The sequence below is a fragment of the Ursus maritimus genome, unplaced genomic scaffold (genome assembly GCF_017311325.1).
Source record: "Ursus maritimus isolate PB19 unplaced genomic scaffold, ASM1731132v1 scaffold_22, whole genome shotgun sequence".
Taxonomy (NCBI): Eukaryota; Metazoa; Chordata; class Mammalia; order Carnivora; family Ursidae; genus Ursus; species Ursus maritimus.
Window position 1 is genome coordinate 36396466 of NW_024424675.1, and position 19863 is coordinate 36416328.

The following is a 19863-nucleotide window of genomic DNA, read 5'->3' on the forward strand; positions in this document are numbered from 1 at the left end:
CTTATCCAAAAGCTCTGTGTAGACAGAGTGGCTAAGACTGGAGCTGGGCTCTGAGGGAAATGATACGAGCCCAGAAAACTCTCTAAGACCACATCTGAAGGGGCGAATTCATTCATTCATTCAACCATTCATTCATTCATTCATTCAACAAATTTTATTTAGTAACTACTATTCTAGGCACAGATTTTTTTTTTAAGATTTTATTTATTTATTTGACAGAGAGAGCAAGAGAGCACAAGCAGGGGGAGCAGCAGGCAGAGGGAGAGAGAGAGAAGCAGGACCCTGGGATCATGACCTGAGCCGAAGGCAGACGCTTAACCAACTGAGCCACCCAGGCTCCACAGGCACAGATTTAACCCCGAGAAAACAAGCAAAACCTGAGCAAGTCCCTCTCTGATAGAGCTTATAACGCAATGAGATGAGCCAGATAAACATAAAATGTGCCAGGTGGTGAAAAAGGCTATGAGAAAAACAAGGAAGGTAAAGGAATGGAGCGAGAAGTGGGGGAGGGGCGCTATAGTTTACTGGGGATGAAACCTAGAGACTGGTCCCCGCCCACCACCTTCGCCGGAGTGCCCGCCATGTGCATATGCCCCTGGTAAGTCGGGTTGAAAGGTGATCTCGGAGCACCTGCCCGTCCCACCATCGATGAAGTTCCCCCGCAGCTGGCACTCACAGAGCATCGGTGGTGACCACAGTGACCAGCATACTACTCCACTTCCCCACAGGCTGCTGCCAGCCACACCTCTCCCGGGGCCGGGAAGCCGCAAACCCTTGGCACCTTTTCGGACCCTTGCCTGACACTGTTTGCTTTTCTTTGGAGAATAAGGAGGTGAGATCATCCAGGCGCCCGGCTCCCACCCTGGGGTTGGCAGGGCTGCCTCCCTGGGCCTGCGCCAGGTCAGCCAGCAAGCAAAGGTAAATTAGATGGGGCGGATAACAGGTCAAGTGTCTTTGGCAGGGGTGGGGCAGGGGAGTCATTGTTTAACTGCCTTTCCGCTGATCATGTCCCCCTTAGAGCACCTCCTGAGGGGATGGGTGTCAGAAACAGGTAGGGGAAGGAGGCGTAAATAACAGAATCCCACTGGCTAAATGGAGGTTTGGAGACCTTTTGTGGTTTGCGTTTGGTCAGGAACTGCTGCCAGACGGGGGGACGATGAAGCTTTAACGACACACAGAAGGGATGAGAGCCACAAAACAATGAGTCGGGGATAAGCGTTCCGACTCCAAACACGGAGGTTCTGAACGCCTGCCAGAAGTCCAATTGTGAACACCACTGAAGTGTCCTGACCTTGACCTTCAAAATTCAGACTCGAACATGACTTCCAGCCTGGAAGATCAGCGTGCCGACCTTGCCCGATCACGAGTAGCAGTACTCTGGCCCTATACTCCTCGGGTCCAATTACAGATCTGAGAATTCTGATAATGGATGGCAGCCTTCTAACACTGAACCCCAGAACTGTGACCCTGAATGCCAGTGTCCCCACAATGAACATCACTGCTGTGATCTTGAGCAGCGTAATTCCAACCTTGAACATCAGCATCCCCATCCCGGGCTCCTAATCTCTGCCAAAAATTCCCGAACGCTCACGCTTCCCAGCCTGAATTTGTAGAGCTGACACTACTTTGCAAGGATCTAAAGTTTAATTCTACACAACAAACTCTTCCATGGGCGCACAGCCCCTAGAGATAAGCCAAATGCTCGGATGGGGAGGAGGAAGATGAAAATAAAAATAACGCCAGCTTATATTTCTTTGCACATCAGACACTTTGCTGAGCACTTTACATGCTTCTTCTCATGCAGTCTGCCGGACAACCCCTGGGAACTTGCTGTTCCCATTTTACAGATGAGGAACCTGAGGCTCAGAACCAGTCCAGTTTGGTGACTCAATACCCAGTACTTCTTACAGCCTTCCAGCGGCTTTTTCTTCTTGCTCTAGTTGGAGGTTGGGGAAGGGGACGTTGGCTCCTATTAGCTAATTAGTTAAGGATTTCCCTGACTTGTGTTGGCACCCGCTGGGGGTGCCTTGGGTTTTGAAGCCAAGTCCCAGCTGGGTAGGACAGTCATTCATTCAAAAAACACCTGCCACCCTGTCTTGTGCTTGCTGCCAGAGTAAGGAGAGGGGAGGGGGACCCGCTGCTTCTGTCACCCAAGCCCTACCCTCATCTCCCCCTTCCAGACGGGAGGGCCTCAGACACCAGAAATGATCCTCCCTCCCATTTTAGCCATCAGAAGGCTCTGTGCCTCCAGGGCCATAAAAGTGGAGCCCTTAGGGCTGGAAGTGGTCCACAGGACTATTCTGTTTGGCCCACTCAAATATGTTTAATTTAAAAAAATTATTTGCCGGGGCGCCTGGGTGGCACAGCGGTTAAGCGTCTGCCTTCGGCTCAGGGTGTGATCCCGGCGTTATGGGATCGAGCCCCACATCAGGCTCCTCCGCTATGAGCCTGCTTCTTCCTCTCCCACTCCCCCTCTGCTTGTGTTCCCTCTCTCGGGGGCTGTCTCTATCTCTGTCGAATAAATAAATAAAATCTTTAAAAAAAATTAAAACAACAGTTTTTAAAAAAAATTATTTGCCAATATTAATAACTTGGGATATCTCACGTGAAAAAATTAAAATCTCTCGGCGGGGTACCTGGGTGGCTCAGTCAGTTCAATGTCTGACTCTTGATCTTGGCTCAGGTCGTGATCTCAGGGTCGTGAGCTTGAGCCCTGCATCAGAACCCAGCCTGGAGCTGAATAGCAGCTGCCCCTTTCGATGGGCATGTGCGCTCCAGTTCCCACCGCTCCCTATTGCCTCCTTGACACCAAGGCTGAGTGTTAACTGTCTTGCTCACTGAAATATCACAGTTCTTCCCACCACAGCTTTGCTTGTTAACAGTCCCTCTGCGGCCCCTGTGGCCATCTGAGTTCAAGGTCCCCGAGGAGGCATTTTTTCCCTGACAGATTCTCCGGGACTGAGGGACTTTCTACTCCTCACCCAGGGCTTCTGAGTCTTTCTTTCTGGTGGGCAGGGCTGGCTTCGTGGGGGTGCAGCGCGCATGGTCCCACAGGGCCCTGGGTTTTGAAGGGTCCCGAGCTTGGTTGCCTGCTCTAATGTCACGGCCTTAAAATTCTCATGAATTTTTGAACAAGGGGGACTGCGTTTTCGTTTGGCACTACACCCCCTCAAATTCTACAGCCCGCCCCGCCAGCGCACGCTCAGTAATTAGGGGAATCCTGCACGCACGCACCCACCACGGATCTCTCCAGTCTGTCTAGAAAATGACCTCTTCGGATTGGTCTCTTCTCCCAGTCTTGAGGCCAGTAAGGGTCTAAAATGTTTATGAAGGGGGGGAGGCTTGGGGGCAGCAACCTGGAAGGACAGGGAGCGGGACTCAGGGACTTGCCTTGGGTCACATTTGCATAGCGCTTTATGTAAGAGAAAGCTGCCTACCTTCCAGCCGCTCCTTGGCACAGTCATTGCACGAAGAATTCGAGCAGGCAACATGTCGTAGTCGGAGGCCAGATTATGGCAAGGTTTGGGGTAGACTATCTTTCCTCTTTCCCTCTTGAGAAAAGGAGGGGGAAAGGAAAACCAATGACACGAACGAAGCACTGATCTTGGCCCAGCACCATGCTGGCTGCTCCGGCACCCTGGTCTTTCCCGCTTGGTAGAGCTGCCATACCCATTTTCCAGCCAGGGAAGCTGAGGCCAGAGAGCCGAAGGGTCTGTCTGCTGAGGTTCTCATAGCTCATGTATGTGGCAGCGTGGGGATTATAAACCGAAGCCTCCAGAGTTTCAAACCAGAGTTCTTCCCACTTATCCTACCAGACGTGACGTATGAGACAAGGGAAAGTGTTGGTGAAGAGGAGGGGAAGGGCCCCTGCCCCAGAAAGACATTTCATCGTGGAAAGAACGTAAATGCCGCCACATCCAAAGTGGTCATTCAAGGTCAGGGAGGGCCTTTCTGAACAGGTGACATATGAGCCAAGATCTGAAGGATGAGAAGAGGCAGTCGGCATTGCAAGATCTGGAGCCAGAGGCCCAGAGAGGTTAAGTGATCGGCTCAAGGTCACACAGCTAGCTTGTGCCTTTGTTCCCTCCCTCTGGTGCTCCAGCAAACCCCTTCTGATGAAGCCCCGCCTCTGCATCAGGCCCTGGGGCAGTGTTAGAACATAACTTTTCCTGTAAATGCTATTGTAACTCAAAGCAGCCTTAGAGAATAGGGAAATAAAGGAATGTGGCAGGTGTTCCAATAGAACTTCAGGACTGAAACCGGCAGCCCGCCCAGCCTGCTTCAGAACACAGAGCCGAAGAAGACACAGTCCCAGACTTTGAGAGCTTCCTGCTTTACTTGGGGAGAGAAAACAAGTTCAGAAGAAAAGAGAATCCAAGAGGGAGCACGTTAAATGGTGCAAGACAGAAAGACAGAACTCGTGGAAGAAAGGTCGTTTCTGCAATTTGGGAAGGAGAGAAGTCAAGTCCAGGTGCTCAGGAAGGGCCACCTGCCCGGAGAGGCCCTCTGACCACACCCTGTTGTTCTCCATCAAATCATCCCGCTTCTCTCCTTCACGGCATACAGATTACACCGTGTGCTTATTGTTTGTTTCATGCCCATCTCCCTGCAGGAGGCTGGAAGCTCCATGATGGCTGTGGATTATTTTTGCTGCCTACATTTATTCCCCCCGCTCTTGGTAGCAGCACCTCAATCTCTCCCTGGGTGCTACCTCTTTTACTTCCATCTCTTGGTCTCTTCCCAGCTCCAGTCACTAAGATGTGATCCAGACCTGTTGAAGTGACTGGCTTAGGGATGGAATGAAAATCAGTCCTGGGTGTTTTGCTGGCTCTATTTGGGAAAAAAAACTTGCTTTTCCCACAGGATGGAAGCCTGCAGTTGCTGGAGATGATCTTTCCAGCCACGTTGGTAGAGAAGCCAGAACTTAGAGATATCAGACACCAAGTACTGATGACATAGTTAAACCCCTGGATCCAGCCCTGCCTGAAGCCACCCCTAACCCAGGACTTTTCAGTTGCATTTTCTGCTTAGGTCTGTTTGAGCTGTATATTTTTTACGTGCCACCAACAGAACCCTAACGAATAGATACACAAGTGCTCCTCGAGCACCCAGCGCGGTACATAGAATACAGTAATAAGCAATGGATATTTGTGGCACAAACCACAGGTGGCACTGAGGCGGGACCTCAGAACATGCACATACACCCACAGAAAGTTATGGGGTCCGGAGGAGCCTAGAATGGAAGCTAACTTTGAAACCAAAAGGATTGTCCCAGGAAGAGGAAAGGATGACTGAATGAAACTGCGGTCACTATTTCAAGGAATAATAAATGATATGTAAACATATCCACGGCATAGAAGATAAAGGAAAATTGATCCCTTCAAAGAGAGTGGGAATTCCAGGCACGATGAACAAATGGAAAGCAGGTTCAATATCATCATCATAGCTCTACCTTCTTTTTGCTTTCCACATGCCCCTGGCAGGGCAATCGGGGGCTGCCTCCTTGGCACACTTGGGTCCACAAGGACTCTAAGACGCCGAGCTGACCAAGGTCAAGGGCCCCAAGGATCACACAGGCCTTGAAAGACTCAAGGATGGGCCCTGGGCAGCAATTAGTGAAATATGATGGTCTATTTTTAGAAGCCGTTTGAGTCCAGGCCCATTACCTGGTGGATGGGAGTAATGGTGTGGAATTGGCGAAGGTAACATTCTCTCAGACAGCATCCGCCTGCCAGGCCACATTGGGCAATTATGGTGGAGACTAGCCTTGCGGCAGAACAAAAATGGAACCGTCAGGGCATGAGGAAAACACCTCAAGTGTCTAATTTAATTATGTCTTGCTGTGAATGGAAGGCCAGAGGTCACTTCTTCCTGGCCCAGGAAGCTTAGGCACAGGAGTGAGTAGAGACAAGGAAGCAGGGAGGAAATGGGAGGGAGTACACCTGGGAGACCCTTGCTTTGCAGGGGAGATCCCTCTGATGAATCATGACACAATCATGCAAGTTTGCTCACTCATTCACTCAACAAACGTTTACTAACATGGAAGCAAAAATAATAACAATAGTTAACTTGTCCTGAACCCTTGCTGAGTGCCTGGGACTGCTCTGAGTGCTTCGTATAGAACCCTGGCTGTTGTGAGACTCCCCAGATTATGGATCAGGAAGTCAAAGCCCAGAGAAGTTAAGTCATCCCACCAAGGACACACAGCTTGAATCATCCCTGAGCTGGGATCTGACTCCAGGCAGTCAGGTTGCAGAGCCTGCTTTTTAAAGCATCCGTGTCTCTCTGTGGGCCAGGCCTGGCATCCACAGAACAGCCCATAAGCTACTCTTCACAGTGTTTTGTGCGAGGAAGGTATGAACATCAGGTTTTTGGAGCACAGAGGAGAGAGAAACCAGTGCTGCCTGAAGAGGATGTGGGTGGTGAAGGGAGGAAAGAGAGACCGCAGGCAGACAAGAGGAAGAAGGGGGTGCAAGGCAGAACAATAAGCCTGAGTAAAGGTGTGGAGCAGGACTAGGGAAGGACGGAGTAGTCCAGGAATGCCAGAAGGTGGGTGTGGAATGAGCAGAGGGGTCATGGAGAAGGTATGGAAGGAAGTGAAGGTGGAAAGGTTGGCTGAAGCCTTGAAGGTCAAGCTAAGGAGTTTGGACTTTATCCTGAGAGTAGTGAGAACCTTAGAAGCGTTTCCAGAAGGGGATGATGTGAGCAGATTATACTTGAGAAAGATGGCTCTGGTTCTCTGCAGACGATGGACTGGAGGAGGAAGGCTGGAGGCAGGGAGGCCAATCTGGAGGCTCAGTGGAAAGGCCACGGTCCAACAGTGACAGACAAGCTCACCCCTCTGATCTTATCTCCCTAACTCCCCTGCTGGCTCACTCCTCTCCAGCCGAGCTAGCCACCTGGCTGTACCTTGACTGACCCAGACATGCTCCTGCCCCAGGGCCTTAGCACATGCTGTTTTCTCCATCAGGAACACTCTTCCCTGCAAAGTCCACATACCTCCTTCTCTGCACATCTCTGCTTAATCGTCACCTTCTTGGTGAGCCCTTTCTTGACCATCCCGGTAAAAGCCCCCACCCAAACACCATGCCCTCCCTTTCCTGCTGACCTTTCTTCATGGCATCTGTCACCAACCAAAATTTTATACTCTTTGATCTTGTAATTTCATCCAAAATACTTCAGTTTGTATCTCTAAAAGATGAATATTTAAAAACATAACCACAATAGCATTATCATACCTAAAAAAACGGCATTAGTTCCTCAGTAGCATCAAACATCCAGTGTTCATTTTATGACACTGATCATTTTATGACTCCTTTGTCACAGTTGCCTTTTGCTCCAATCAGCATCTGTATTTGTTTATGCTTTGAATGGTTTCACTCTCTCCCCTTCTGGAATATCAGTGCCATTAAGGCTGGGATCTTTATTTTGTTCTCTGCTGTGTCCCCAGCACCTGGCACAGTGCCCCAGCGTGAAGTAGGTATGAATAACCAGCCAATCGTAATCGTAACAGCTGATATTGATCTTGTGGGCATTACGCATGTTTCTTGTTATTTACCATTTCACCCTATCTAATCCTCACAACATCTTCATGCAGTAAGGCTGCGACTGGGCCCATTTTACAGATGGGGAAACTGAGCCAGGACTCACAGCTAGAAAATGGCCAGGGCCTAAGACCCGAGACATGGACTGGGCATCTGCAGACACTGGGGGAGGCTGAGGGTTTGTGACTGCCCAGGAACTGCCCCCACATCCCACATGTATCCCAAACCCACCACTCTTCACGGACTCCCCTGCCCCCCACCCTCCCCCAGGCTGCCATCTTCTCTTGCCTGGAATGTTCCAGCACCCTCCTGGCAGCTGCTCGTCCTTTATTTCTGTGATGCCCACTTTTCAAGCATCATCCAGTGGGTGGGGGCCAGGTTTGCGGCTCACCACCCCACAATGCACAGGACAGCCCCTCACGACAAAGAATCATCCGTCTCCAAATGTCAATAGTATCGAGGCTGAGAAACCGAGCTCAGGTTGAGAAACCGCAGGCATTCTGCATCCCGAGTGTGGCCAAAGTCTATGCCAGTCAGATTTCCAGAAATGTGTTAGTAATAACAATGAAGCCCCGAAGGTTGTAAACAAATTCCTTTTTTCATGGACGAGCGCACATTCTCAGTTATCTCTAGGATAACATCATTCATTCATTTGACAAACATTTATTGAGTGTCTCCTGGGTGGCAGGCACCGTTCTAGGCACTGGGGGTACCACAGCCCGGCCCTTTGAAGCTTGGACCAAGTGAGGGACAGAAAAGGTAACCGCATAAGTAATTATATGCCATGTCAGGTGGAGAAAAAAATAAAGCAGGAGAGGAGAATGAGAAGCGCTGGGAATACTATTTTATAGGGGGGTCAGGGATTGCCTCGCTGAGATGACATTGAACTTGAGATCTGAACAATGTGAGCAGTGAGTCTTACGGATAGCTGCAGGAAGACTATGGGCAGAAGAAACAGCAAATGCAAAGGCCCCAAGATGTTAGAGTGGTTTGCCTGAGGAATAGCGAAGAGGCCACTGTGGGTAGGTTGCAGTGATGGAGAGAGGGAGCGTGGTAGGGAAGGAGGTTGGAAGGATGTTGGAGGAGAGGGGAAAGATGCTAGACAAGGGCCCTGGAGGCAGATGATAGGACTTGAGTTTCTTTCCTGAGGGAGATGGGAGCCATGGGACGATTCTGAGCAGGGGAGTGAGCAGATCTGACTCACAGAAGTCCCTCTGGCTGTGTGTGGGGGACAGACTGTGGGGTGGTGGGAAGATGGAAGCACAGACAGGAAGAGTTTCCTGCAGTGGTTCAGATGGGAGAGGATGGGGGTCAGGAATGCAGTAGTGGGGTGGTGAGAAGTGGCCACATCCCGGACAGGTGTCACCCATGCTTGTGTTTCACTCTCTCTCTCACTTGCATTCCACAAAACTTTCATGAGCAGAAGAGGAATGGTGGAGCCATGCTGGGTGTGTCAGGGACTGTCCGTTATCCCTGTCAACAATTACCCAGACAGCACTCCCTATGTCCCCAGCATTGCACACAGAGCTCTATGCCTGTTAGGGCCTCTGACCGTCCCTACCCCAGGGCTCTCCCCAAGAGGCAGTCATCCAGGGCAGCAAATCGTGCTGGGAAAACTGGGTGCCCACATGCGAAAGAATAGAGTTGGTCCCTTACCTCACACCACACACACAAATTAGTGCAAAATGTTTCAAAGACCTCAATGTAAGACCTAAAAGTATAAAACTCTCAGAAGAAAAAATAGGGGGAGAGCTTCATGCCACTGGATTACTCAATGACTTCTTGGCTAAGACACCAAAAGCACAGGCGACCAAAATAAAAATAGACAAATAGGACTTCATCAAAATTAAAAACTCAGGTGCATCGAAGACACAATCACCCAAGTGATAAGGCAACCTACAGAATGGGGGAAAATATGTGCAGATCATAGATCTGATAAGGGGTTAATATCTGGAATATATAAAGAACTCTACAACTCAACAACAACAAAACACAAACAACTTGATGAGAAAACAGGGAAATGACTTGAGTAGACATTTCTCTAAAGAATCTGTACAAATGGCCAGCAAGCTCATGAAAAGATGCTCGACATCACTCGTCATTAGTGAAATGCAAATCAAGACGACAATGAGACACCGCTTCACACCCAGAAGAATGGCTATTATTGAAAGAACAGAAAATACCAAGCATTAGTGAGGATGTGGAGAAACTGGAACCTTGGGCTCTGTTGGTGGGAATGTCAAATGGTGCAGCTGCTGGGGAAAACAGTTATGGTGGTGCCGCAAAAAAGCAAAAAAAAAAAAAAAAAAAAAAAAAAAAAAAAAGAATTACTACATGATCCAGCAACTCTACTACTGGATATACACCCAGAAGAATGAAAAGCAGGGTCTCGAGGAGATATCTGTACACCCAGGTTCATAGCAACGTTATTCGCAGCAGCCGAAGGTTGGAAGCAAGCCAACCATCCACGGACGGATGGATGGCTACACAGAGTACCAGGGAGTACTATTCAGCCGTAAAGAAGGAAATGCCGACACAAGCTATTACACGGATGCACCTTGAGGACCTTACGCTAAGTGAAATAAACCAGTCACAAAAAGACAAATAGTGCATGATTCTATTTACATGCGGCACCTACAGCAGTCAAATTCACAGAGACAGAAAGCTGAATGGTGGCTGCCAGGGGCTGAGGGGTGAGGAACGGAATGCCATTGTTTAATAGATACAGAGTTTCAGTTCTGCAAGACGAGCAATTTCTGGAGACTGGTTGCACAACAGCGTGCATATACTTAACGCTGTTCAACTATATACTGAAAAACGGTTAAAGTAGTGAATTTTATGTTTTATGTATTTTGCCAGAAATAAAACAAGAAATCATCTGGGGGCTGTGTTCCCATTGTGGGGCTCAGGCATAAGCGTTTTTCAAAGCTCAAGGGATCTGAAGGTGCAGCCAGGGTTGACATCACCGCTCTGCAAGGTACGCCTTCTTTCTTACGTCTACTTCCCGGTCTTACAGAGGTGAGGTGCACCGCCAGGAAGTGACGGAGGTGGGATTTGAACCCAGGCCCTTAGGAATCTGTCTTGCACGGTGACATTACGTCTTGTTATTTATGTCGCCAGGGAAACATTTGAAGGAGAATTGCACGCTGGACATTAATATATTAATTCTAGCTCCTGGCTCCCGGGTCGTGCCCCCCTTTACCAGAGGCATCGACACCAAGAGTCTCTCCCTTAGAGAGAAGGTTGGGCCTTATCTATTAAATTACCTATTAAAATAATGCTTAATGCTAACCCTGTGTCTCCAGTGGTCCCACCTGCCTTTGGGGGCAGGGTCATGATGAATCAGGAGCCAGGAACACTCTTGAGTCAAGTGGGAGACGCTGAACCCATCTCTCCCCTCAAAGCACGTTCCCTAGGGTGAGAAGGGCAAGGTGGGGATGGCTCCTGGAGCTCGCGTCTCACTTCCTGAAGGCTCTTCCCGCAGCACAGAGCCAGACCAGGGGTTCAAAGTCAGGGAGCCCTCCCATTCCCTGTGTGACTGTGGGCCAGCCACTTCACCTCTCTGGGCCTCCGTCTCCATGGCTGTAGGATGAGGATAACTGCCCCTCCTTCAGGGAGTGGCTCAGGACTCAGAGCCAGTGGGCCTGTAATGCCCCTCGCGTCTGCACCCCCCCGTAAGCACGCTACGATGGCTACTGCTGCTGTTGGTTCTTACTGTATCCAGGAGATGCAGGTGAGGCGAACCGAGCCTGCCAGCCCCGGATTCTCTCCTTTTAGGAGGGTCTCTGGTAGGGGTTTTGTTGTAAGATGCTTTTTTAGCCCACAAGACAACCAGGACACTGAAGACGTGACATTTCCCACAGATCTATGGTTCATTCCCCCAGATCCAGATCCTAAGACAGGGATCCAAGTGCAAGCAGCGTATGTGGGAAGTGATCCCAGAAAACACTGGTAGGGGAGAGGGGCCGTGAGACAGGGAAGGGAAAGAAGCCAAACAGGTTGTATCATCAAGCAAGGAACTACTGTGGGCACCAGAAACTCTGGGGCCCTTTGTAGACCAGGCACCTCTGAGTTACACCCCCATGCAGGGGTGCGGGAGCCGGGGTGTTCATACAGCTTCTCCCATCAATCCGCACTGCAGGGCTGCTCTGGGTGGGGCATTAGGTCCCTGTCTTTACTGGACTCAATGGCCGGAGGAAGGTTCCAAGGCAAAGCAGGCGCTGGGCAGCTGGGAGCTGGGCTGGTGGCACCGAAATGGTGAGAGCGAAATGATCTGGGTGGGACGCTGCATCTCGTCTCTCAGGGCCGAGTCCCGTTCTGCCCCAACTGCCCTGTGATGGTGAGCGAGTTATATAACCCCGCCCTATTACAACGAGCGCGCCTCATTTCAGAAGAAGACTTTTTTTTTTTTTTTAAAGAGCTTACTTATCTGGCGAGATCATCAGGAGGATTAAATAAGATGATGACAGGGGCGCCTGGGTAGCGCAGTTGTTAAGCGTCTGCCTTCGGCTCAGGGCGTGATCCTGGTGTTATGGGATCGAGCCCCACATCAGGCTCCTCCACTGGGAGCCTGCTTCTTCCTCTCCCACTCCCCCTGCCTGTGTTCCCTCTCTCGCTGGCTGTCTCTCTGTCAAATAAATAAAGAAAATCTTTAAAAAATAAATAAATAAATAAATAAGATGATGACAATAAAAAACAAAAACCCTAAAAGTTACTGAAGGCTTTCTATGTGCCAGACCCTTTGCATGCATTAATTTAATTTAATTTGATAGCAATTCAATGAGACAGGCATTGTTACTGCCCTCACTTGATGCATGAAACACCCAGGGCCCAGAGAGGTACAGCAATTTGCCCCAGATCACACGGTTAGTGAGTAAAGGAACCCGACTTTGGACTTGGGCCATCCAGCTCTAAAATCAGGGCTCCCATGCACACTACTATCAAGTCCAGGAAGTACACAAAGTGCTGGGTATAGAGTTGGTGTTTACTGCGTGCTTGTTCTCTTTCAGTTAATGAAGCTTTGGCCAAACTGCTCATTTGGCCAACGTTTTCCCTCCCTAAGCATTTTCACATTTTGTAGCCTTTCAAAACCCCCAAGAGACCAGCTGCCAAGGTATGATCCTGGTCAAGCATCCTAACAGAACAGAAAGATCTTTGAGCCTCAATGAGGGTACCAGTGAGGTCGGAAAGGCCGGGGAAATGGTCCCTGACCTTTCACTGGCTTGCTGTGTGACCCACACAATTCGCTGGAGCATCCTCTGTGTTTCCTTATATCAGGCGGGGCTCCTGGATTCCTGCCGCCCGCCTTCGGCGCCTCGCATCTGCCATCATTCTCAACCCCTTGGGCAGCCCCATGAGGGGTTTCGTTGTCATCCTCATCTACAGAATCGGAAATGGAAGCTGGGGGAGACGAAATGATTTGCCCAAAGTCCAGAGCTAGGAAATGGCAGGGCTGGGATTCCAACCCAGGACGGTGTGACCTCACAGCCAGGATTCCAGGTCTCTGCAATATCGTCTCCGAGGAATAAACACAAACATCTAGGATGACTGACCTGGGGCTGGCGAGAGCCTCGGCCGCAGGTGACTCACAGCGCTGAAGGGGCCCCAGAGATTCCAAATTGGTTTTCCTCATTTTTTCGGTTTCCCACACCCTCGTTTTTTCTTGATGATAATCCCTGATTCCCCCTGGCTCCAGTGAAGGAAGCAGAAGCATCATCACATTAGAGGCATGAAATCCCCAAAAGGCGGGCCATGATCGGGCAGTCCACAACACTGGGGCAGGGGATGCTGCCGACCAGGAGTGCAGCTAGCAGAGAGGGATCCCCCAATAAAGCCAATAATCGCTGCTGTCGTTTAGCGGATGCTGACCATGTGCCAGGCACTTTATGCAGATTGCCTCCTCGTGGCCCTGCCAGGTGGGCTCCATTTTAATTCCCATTTCCTAGATGAGGAAACTAAGACTCAGAGAAGGGAAGGAATTTGCCCAAGGTCATATACTTGGCAAGCCATGGACCTGAGAACTGAACCACGTCTGCTGGACCCCAGAGATGATTCCTTTTTTTTTTTTTATTTAATTTTAAGTAATCTTGATACTCAACATGGGGCTTGAACTCACAACCCTGAGATCAATAGTCATACTCTCCACTGACTGAGCCAGCCAGGTGCCCCACCCCCATGAAGAGATGATTCTTAATCAAATCTGTGGTGGGCAAAATACCGACCACTATCTTTAAATAAAGGCCACCCCCATTTTTTGAATATAATAATATATCATTATTATGATTATTCACGTTTATAAAGTACTTTCCATTTGCAAATTATATTCGCATCTGAAATCTCGCTGAGTCATCGAAACAGCCCCAAGAGGTGGGCATTGCTCTAACTGCCATTTGGCCGATGAGCTCACTAAAGTGCAGACAGCTTGAACGATCTGCCCAAGATTCCAGGATTAAGAAACACAAGCTGGGAACCAGACCAGCCTGGGTTCAAACCCTAGCTCTGCCATTTTCATTCCTACGACAAATATGTATTGAGTATTTAATTGTGGGCATTCCAGCAAGTGATTTCACCTTTCAGAGCCTCAATTTTCTCTTTGTGAAAGAGTCTTAATACCACTCATTGAAGCCATTCCTCCTTGCATCTGAAAATGCCAGACGCTTGCCTTCCCTGGCTTCCCTGCAGCGAGAGCATGAGCACGTGACGGGATCCTGGCCAATGGGATTTGAAAAGAAGTCTAACGGGGCTCCTGGAAAAAGGTTTGCCTCTCGGGATAAAATGTCCCTCTGCACTGGTTGGACCTCATGGGTCTACATTAGCCGTCTTGTGACATGAGGCATTAAGCCTGAGGACCAAGACATCTGCAGGAACTGGAGGAGCAGAAAGACAGAAAGATTCTAGAATCCTGACGGCAGCATGGAGCCATTAACCTGAAACCAGCTACCTTGGAACTTCCTGTTACGGGAGATGGTGCGTCTTCCTCCTTGTAGAGGCCACTCTGAGTTCTCTAGTCTATTACTTGCAGTCCAAATTGGCAGATTACCTGATAGGATTGTTGAAGGGGTTTCAATGAGCTAGGGGATATAAGGTACCCCTAACTAGTGCCTGGCACAGTCAACAGTAGCCAATCAGACTGAGATACACGCACTGAGACTGTTCCAGGGAGGGCAGATGCTCCTGGCCTGGCAAATTAATTGCCTCTCTCTCCTGCTAAGAGAAGCCTGGAGATTTTTCCGAGAAAGTGGAAACCCAGTGGTGGCCCAGGACCACAGTCCTGTCGCTCCAACGGGGCTGACCCCAGCTTCCAAACAAGAATCAATCACATGGCCTTTTGCCTAATGGATTTTGATTTTCACTCCCCTGACGGTGAAGGCTAGAGCCTGCACTTCGGTTTGTCTCCGCGTTGCCAGAACACCCCATCAATTATTAACAGCGTCAGCTCCGTCTCCCAGTACTGCTATCAGAGGAAAGAGTTTGTCGCAACTCAGCCCACCCAGTCATAGAGAAAGGACTCTGCTCCTATTTATAGCAACAAGCCCCACCCACTCCCATGCGCTAGGCACTGTGCTAAATCTTGACAAACATGATTTCATGATGACCCTGCAAGGAGGGCCTTGTGTCTCCATCTTACAGGTGGAAGGCAACGGCTTGCAGAAGTGAAGAACCCGCCTAAGCAAGAAACTGGGGAGGCGGTGGGACTGGGCCCGGAACCCTGGTCTGTCCTTGCTCTAAACACATGAGGTATGCTTTCTCCTGCATCTCACAACCACGGGAAATGATGCTCCACTTGGCCATCTCATTCCACAGCCTCTGAGAAATTTCCATAGGCTTCGCTCTTCTGACAAGCAAGGCATCGAACTTGGGGGATGGGGGGTGGGGTGGGCAAAGTACAGGTGATTGAAGGTGACCAGGAAGCTGGGTTGCAGGCGGGCAGTGAGGAATGAGAGACAGATCCCCAAAACCCGGGACACACTGCCTGCCTGCCTGATCCATTCGTTCAGTCCACGTGTAGTTACTCAGAGCTCCTCTGGGCCAGCCACCTTGACGGGTGCTGAGAACAGAGCAGTGACGGTAACTCACAGAGCCCACACGCTGGAGCGGGAGAAAGAAAAGGTAGCAAATACAATTTCAAATGGCGCTCAAAGCCTATGCAGGAAAGACATTGAATGTGGCTGCAGAGAGAAAGGGGAAGAAGGTTGTTTTAGACAGGGGTCGGGGAAAAGTCTCTCTGAGCAGGGGTTATTTGAGCAGGGACTTGCTCAAATGAGGAATGAGGAGAAGCAGCTGGCAATGAGACAAGCTGGCGAAGAGCATTCCAGGTGGCAGGAATAACAGGTGCAAAAGTCCTGAGGTAGAGGCCAAAGCCTGCCCTGTGTAGGGAACAGCAAGGAAGCCAGTGGGGCTGCAGCCCAGTGAACCAGAGGAAGTTGAATAGATGAACTCAGAGAGAGGACACGGGGACCGGCTCAGTGGGGTCTGATATGCCATGGTGGGGGGTTTGGATTTTATTCTGAGTGTGGAGGATTTTAAGCAGGTGAATAATGTGATCCAATCTAGATTTTGAAAAGCTCACTCTGGCTGTGGTGTGGGCAATGGATTTGCAGGGGGCAAAAGTGGAAGCAGGGAGACTGGGAGAAGTCTGTGGCACTTAAGCACGACGGAAAGAACAACATCTTCAAAATCACACTTGGGTTTGAATTCCTGGCTACTCCTGTTTGCCTGCTGTGTGACCTTAGGCAAGTTACTCAACTTCTCTGAACCTCCCTATTTGTGAAAGGTGGGATAATAACAGAGAGCTGGTATAAGGACCAATTGTGTTGTTACATTCCATACACAGTAAATGTTTGATCAATGGCGGTCAGGATTTCTATACTGAGGGACCAGTGAGTCTGCCTGCCTGCCTCCCCATTTCAGCTCTGGCTGCAGAATGTCCTAGACTGCCCATCTGCCAGGAATGTGAGCTGACAGCCTGAGCCTAGGATCACGGAGAGGTCATGAAGCTCGTCCCTGCAAGCAGATTAACCTGAGGGCAAGATGGGGCTGTTTATTCCCAAACAGTGCCTTTTGCAAGCCTGAGCTCCCTCCCCTGTCTTGCTGCCAGACGCCAACCCAAACACAGCCCTTTGCCTGCTTCTTCTCTGGGAGGGTGACTGGACCCTTCCCAGCCCCTTATTCTCATGTCATAGGGACAGGACGGGAGGTGGGGGTGGGGGGGGGAGAGTCATGTTTGGGCCTAAACAGGGAGTGTGTAGGAGGAACCCGTGTCAGGCCTGGAAATAGCAAAATAAGTCTGCTGATCCTAAGCCGGTTAAGGTGAGTGACTGTCTTAAGAGGGAGGCTTTCTGGACACGAAACCTAGGGCAGGATTATGGTCAGAGGCAGCCCACAGAAGAGGAAACCAGGCCTAGAAATCTCTACATTCTCTTTGGGGTTGCCAGGGAAGAGAGAAAACCTCAGGCCTCCCTCCGCCTTCCTCCCAGCCACCCCTCCTGCATCTACTCTCAGAGGCCTCTCCCTGAGTCACCGGATCTGGAAAAAGGACCCCACAGTGTCCCCTTCAGAGCCAGCCTTGCAGGTAGACCTTCAGTGAGGGGCCAACTAAGCCAGGGGGATCCCACCAGGAGAGGCCAGGCGGAGCATGAGGCAGCCCAAGCACATACACGACGCCGGTATACACGCCTTTTTCCTTTTGCAGAGAACACATTTACCTACCTGTCCACCCCACCCCCACCCCCTCTTGGCCCCACTCTTTGAGAGTGCCTTTCCCGATGTGGTAGTCCTGGATTTCAACATCAACACTTCTCTTTTCTGGCTCCCCCTTGGGCCTCACACAACCTCTTTTAGAGCGCTGAACACTGCTGTCATTTACTCCCGACACCCAGCACGTTGGCCACCTGAAGATGAGCCCCATCTCTCTGAGGCATTCCCGGAACCCAGCCCGACACAAGGAAACAGCTCATCAACTACTGATCCCCTTCCCTGGCTGGGCCCCCTACCCCAAGTCTGTCTCAGGCCGTCAGAGCCTCTGCCTTTACCCGGCAGCACACTGGCCCACGTGGTGTGATCTAAGCCTTTCTGCCTCCTTCTGCTTCATTTTTCACATTGCCTCATTTTTCTCTCTTATTTCAAAATTTACATCCTCTTCCGACAGCCAAAGCATCTTTACAAGCTGCACCAAATCATTCTTGGAATAAACTCACCAAATAAATAAAGAAAGAACAAACCAGGGGTGACCCTTCGCCCACAAGCATTCGCAGCCAGCTGCGTGCGTCATGCATGCACACACACACCCCTCAGTGTCCCTTTGCCTCATTTTTCTGACTTATGTTAAAACTGCCTGACAGTATCTCAATGTCCTCCAAGCATGCCTGTAAGCTGCTTTCATTCCTTCCTTGGGGCAAAGTGGGGTTATAAATACAAGGATAAGTATTAGAATCGCAGGCGACTCCCCCCTTGCCTGGGTCTGGGACTCCACGAGGGAGCATCATGTCTATAGACCAAACTCAACTCCATCCCAGCAAGTCTTTACCGTCCCTCTGTGCCTTTTGATTTACAGTGTTCACCCTCTTGCTGCGGGAGTTTGTCTCCGCAAATCCTCTTCTCCAACGGAGTCGAGGTATAAAGTATTGAATAATGAAGGGATGAGGTAACCAAGACAAACAGGAACAGTCCAAAGGGGTTGGTCCTCACCTCTGAGGTCTGGGCCACAGCTCAGCCCCCCCCTTTCTGGTCTTCTTATTTGGGAACTAAGGCAGACACCCCCAGTGGTGGTCCTCGAGCTGGGGACCCAGGCAGAGCCCCCAGTGCAATTGCCCGCAGATCCCAGACTCACCTTGGCAGCCACGGAAGAATTGGGCTTCTCCAGGAGGTCCCAGAGCTTTTTCCTCTTCTCTGCGCAGCACGTGTTATCGAACTCCTCCCCCTCCCGCTCCCGCAGGGTCTCGGCCTCGCGCTTGAGCTCCTCGTTCATCTGCTCCTTCTTCTGGTGGTAGCGGGCCTGGCAGCAGGACTCCAGGTAGATTTCGTCGATGCCCCAGTAGTCAAGCTCTTGGCTGAAGCTCAGCGCGCACATCTCCTCCATCATGTGCAACCGCCCAGTGCGGTAGAAGTTGAGGATGGAGGTGAAGGCGCCTGGATGGCGGTCGAAGAAGTACTCGTTGTCGTCGAGGCTGTAGTCGTCGCACACCTCGAGCAGCGAGTCGTGCGTGTTGCAGTCACGTAGCTTGCCCAGCCGCGTGCGGGGCAGGCGGTCCAGGGTGCGCCAGAGCACCTCATGTGCCAGACCCCCGACGTTGAGGCGGACGCGCCTCGAGCACGCCTTGCTGCGCACGATCTCCATGGGCTCGGGCGGCAGCGAGCTGGTGGAGCGGGAGCCATGCTTCGTCATGCCCGCCGGCATCGCTGGTCCGGCCGCCCCCGCCCCCCCTGCCCCCCCAGGCCGCTGTCACTGGACGGCAAGGCCGGCCGCTGCGGGGGAGGGGGGCAGGGAGCGCTGTGGGCTGCTGGGGGTGCAGGGGACCGCGCCGGCGCACGTCACGGCCGTCTTCTCACCTCCATCCCGACCGCTGCAAAGCAGGAAGCGGACGAGGGTCAGCAAACAGGGAGCTGGGCGCGGCCCCTCCCCACCTCTCCACCGGGGCCCCAAGCGGCCTTGACCTTCCCTGTGCTTAAGCGGCTCAGGACTGGGGGGCGGGGGTGGGGGGGTGTTGCTGAAAGGCTTGGCGCTGTCCCTCCCGCCGGTGCTGAAGTCCGCCCCACCCCATGGGTGGAGGGAGGGGCCGCTCTTTGGGGCGGGGAGAGGGCCCCCAAGAGGCGCTCCGGGGATCCGGGAGGCCCCACCCCGGGTTTCTGCCGCCCAGGCCAGACCCAGCCGCCCGGGGCGCTGTCCTCCCCGTCGAGTGCTGAAACTCGCTTCTTTCTGGGTCTCCCCGTCGAGTCCCGAACCAGGCCCCACAATGGGCAGAAAGGGGCGCTGCATGAAAAACTTTTTTTTTTTTTTTGAGATTTCTCATCTTTTCCTTCCCCCTGCTCCGAAATAATTAGAATTTGAGTTCTAGGGGGTGGCAGCGGGTTTGTTTTTTCTAAACCTTAAAAGACTTGGGGGGAATTCTGGGGGGATTTCAGCTGCCCACCTGTCGGAGGTCGCAACTGACGGGGTGGTCAAAGACAGCCTCGCTGTTCCGGAGCGACCCCTCCCCCTAAAGCACGGGAGCATCTCTTGAGGTCGCTCCGGTAACTAAGCGAGCCCTGAAAGATGCAAAGCCAAGATATGCGTGGAGTCCCGCCCCTCCCTCTGTGCCCCCTACCCCACCACAGGAGGGGC

At 51.3% G+C, this 19863-nt stretch overlaps 2 protein-coding genes across 2 annotated transcripts in view; both read right to left on the reverse strand.

Moving 5' to 3' along the window:
• Positions 1–18939, reverse strand: part of KCNB1 (potassium voltage-gated channel subfamily B member 1) — a 94005-nt gene extending 75066 nt beyond the window's left edge. The window contains exon 1 of the mRNA XM_008698205.2: positions 18373–18939. Within this exon, the coding sequence (XP_008696427.2) occupies positions 18373–18939 (567 nt within the window). The remainder of the gene's footprint in view (positions 1–18372) is intronic.
• Positions 18940–19660: 721 nt separating this feature from the next.
• The window catches only part of LOC121104566 (potassium voltage-gated channel subfamily B member 1-like), a 1464-nt gene continuing 1261 nt past the window's right edge, over positions 19661–19863 (reverse strand). Inside the window, exon 2 of the mRNA XM_040637866.1 lies at positions 19661–19738. Within this exon, the coding sequence (XP_040493800.1) occupies positions 19661–19738 (78 nt within the window). The remainder of the gene's footprint in view (positions 19739–19863) is intronic.